The sequence below is a fragment of the Achroia grisella genome, unplaced genomic scaffold (assembly GCF_030625045.1).
Source record: "Achroia grisella isolate CSIRO2021 unplaced genomic scaffold, CSIRO_AGI_Agris_v1 utg592, whole genome shotgun sequence".
NCBI lineage: Eukaryota > Metazoa > Arthropoda > Insecta > Lepidoptera > Pyralidae > Achroia > Achroia grisella.
The window spans coordinates 1161362-1163809 of record NW_026712955.1 but is presented as its reverse complement, the minus strand read 5'-3'; the positions used below and the strand labels follow the sequence as shown (position 1 = coordinate 1163809).

Sequence of the window (2448 nt, the reverse complement as noted above, 5' to 3'; positions counted from 1 at the left end):
CAAACCTTTTTTTAATTAAAAAGTAGCCTATGTCCTTTATTAGAGTCTACCTTTCAACCCCTTAGAACCCCTTTTTAGCATTTTACGCCGGATTTTGATGAAATTTTACAGTAATATAGTTTATATATCACAATAACATATAAGCAAATTTCACGATGGTGAAATCGAGAGCATACCTAGTATTTAGATAAACTTAGTAGCTAAGAAACTGTACACGACATGTTCGAAATTGAATCATCAAAGTTTAAAAAAAAAAGAAACAATTAAGTTGCGATTCGAAATGGCAACTTTGAAAATAAATAATTATATTAAAGATAGAACGCTTTGGAGTTTAATCCACCGCTAATTACTTTGTAAACTTAATAATTGGCTATCATTTGAGCTGACTTCTGATAAGTTTGGAATTTGACAGTCTATTACGAAGTTGATACGTTGGAATTGTTTAATATAATTACACTCAAGCGATTTAGATGAAAGGGATCGGCTGTGATCAGAATATGTAAGGACTAGCTTTTCCCGCGGCTTTGCTCGCATTAAAAAAAAATGTAAGGTGATGTGATAAAAACTGACAAGTAAAGTTTTTGCCCAGATTTGAACTCGTAACCTTCAACAACTATAAATATGGAAATCGCAAGTTCTGACCTTTCTAAATCATTAATTTAGAATGAACTTTCCTCGCTTCTTTAGTCAAAGTTAACGTAAAATTATTTATCACTAGCTTTTGCCAGCGGCTTCGCTTGCGTTAATTTATCCCCTTAGGAGTGGAATTTATCAAAATCCTTTCTTAGGGGATGCCTACGGCATAATAGCTTTATGCATGCAAAGTCTATCGTCGTAGGAGTTTATCGTCGTCCGTGCATACGAGCGTACGTGTATCGAGCGGTCATTGACTTTAAATAATTACAATGACGACTGTTAAATGTAATAATTGCAATGTTGTGATTAACGAGTTACTCGCTTTTGTACAAAATAAAGCTGATATTATGGATGAAGACAGTATTAATAGATTATGTGTGACTGCATTCAGCGAGGAAGAGATAGCTCTCGCCAAGAAGCTATTGTTCGAGTCGGTGGATACATCAAGACGTAAAATAAAACGAAGAAAAGAAGGCAAAAGCTTGCGGGATTTAGTTGACATTATCGCGCTGATAAAGGAAACGGATCCTGAAATAGTACCGATTTTCGTAGCCAGAGAACTTCACAAACTCCCGCCGGTCACTTTTGACCACCTTGATGCTACCAAGTTGCTGAGGGATATTATTAAACTGCAGGACGATGTGGCTACTGTGAAGGAAAAGTATATCTCCCGAGAAGAGCTCATTAGTATGAAGTTAATAAGCACATCTGATGGTTGTAACTTGAACCGAAGCAGAGAAAAATGTCCAAAAGATAATACAGTAGAACATATCCAGATGGGGGCAACGTCCGCAACGATCGAGAATCAGGTGTCAAGCGAAGATAATAGTGTTGTTTCGCTTATGCGTACGAGTGCGAGTGATAAACAAACGGAGTGCGATAAGGCGATACGTTGTAGGCGCGTGGAGGCCACTACTGTGGTTCCGACAATAACGGTTGCATGCGAAACTGCATCACCAATGCGCCCGGTCGCTGAGAGTGATAAGGACATTATAGTGAGGCGCACTGGGGTTTCGAATGAAGATGCACCTGCGCGTGCGGCTGCGCGTAGTTCATTGACTCCAAACCGTAAACAGCTGTCGGATCTATTGCGCGACGGTAGTGAATGGAAAAAAGAGGTTCATAGTGAAGAATGGACTAAAGTACAGAGGAAACGCTATCGAAATCGCTTTATTGGCTTGAAAGGTAAAGCGGAGCTTCTGCCTAATTGTTCTTTCAAAGCGGCAGATATTGATATTCCGTTTTATATTTATAATGTAAATAAAGAAACTAGGGTAGAGGACATTGCTGTATATATTAAAAATAAAACTAGTGTGTCAGTATCATTGCTTAAGATAGATATGAAAATTAATAAGGAATATGCGGCCTATAAGTTCATGATACCTAAGAGTAAACTAAATGTATTTATGAATGAGAACTTATGGCCTGACGGAATTGCTTTCCGTAGATTTGTTACCTATAAAAGTAAGGTTAATAAGCAGGAGGGGAAGTACCTATAGTCGAGTATATAATATATTTATTACTTAACTTATTGTATGTATATAGATTTTTGTTTTGATATTTAATAATGGATATAAATACACAAAATTATGATAATTATATTGCTAAATGTGTAAGTTATAACTGTAAGTCACTAAAGAGGTCGATTCAATGTATACAAAACTTATGTAAGAATGTTGACATTATTGCCCTTCAGGAGACATGGCTGTTGCCACATGAGCTGGCGGTACTGGGTACCGTAGATAATAATTTTGGTTATTTTGGTAAATCTGCCGTTGACATGTCGATGGGGATATTAAGAGGAAGACCCTT

The 2448-nt window shown here is 37.1% G+C and overlaps 1 protein-coding gene across 1 annotated transcript; it reads left to right on the top strand.

Annotated features, from left to right (window-relative positions):
• The first annotated feature begins 905 nt into the window (after positions 1 to 905).
• LOC131848795 (uncharacterized) lies at positions 906 to 2135 on the top strand. The gene has a single exon (XM_059198732.1). It carries the CDS (start codon positions 906 to 908, stop codon positions 2133 to 2135), a length of 1230 nt encoding a protein of 409 aa, XP_059054715.1.
• The last annotated feature ends 313 nt before the right edge of the window (positions 2136 to 2448 follow it).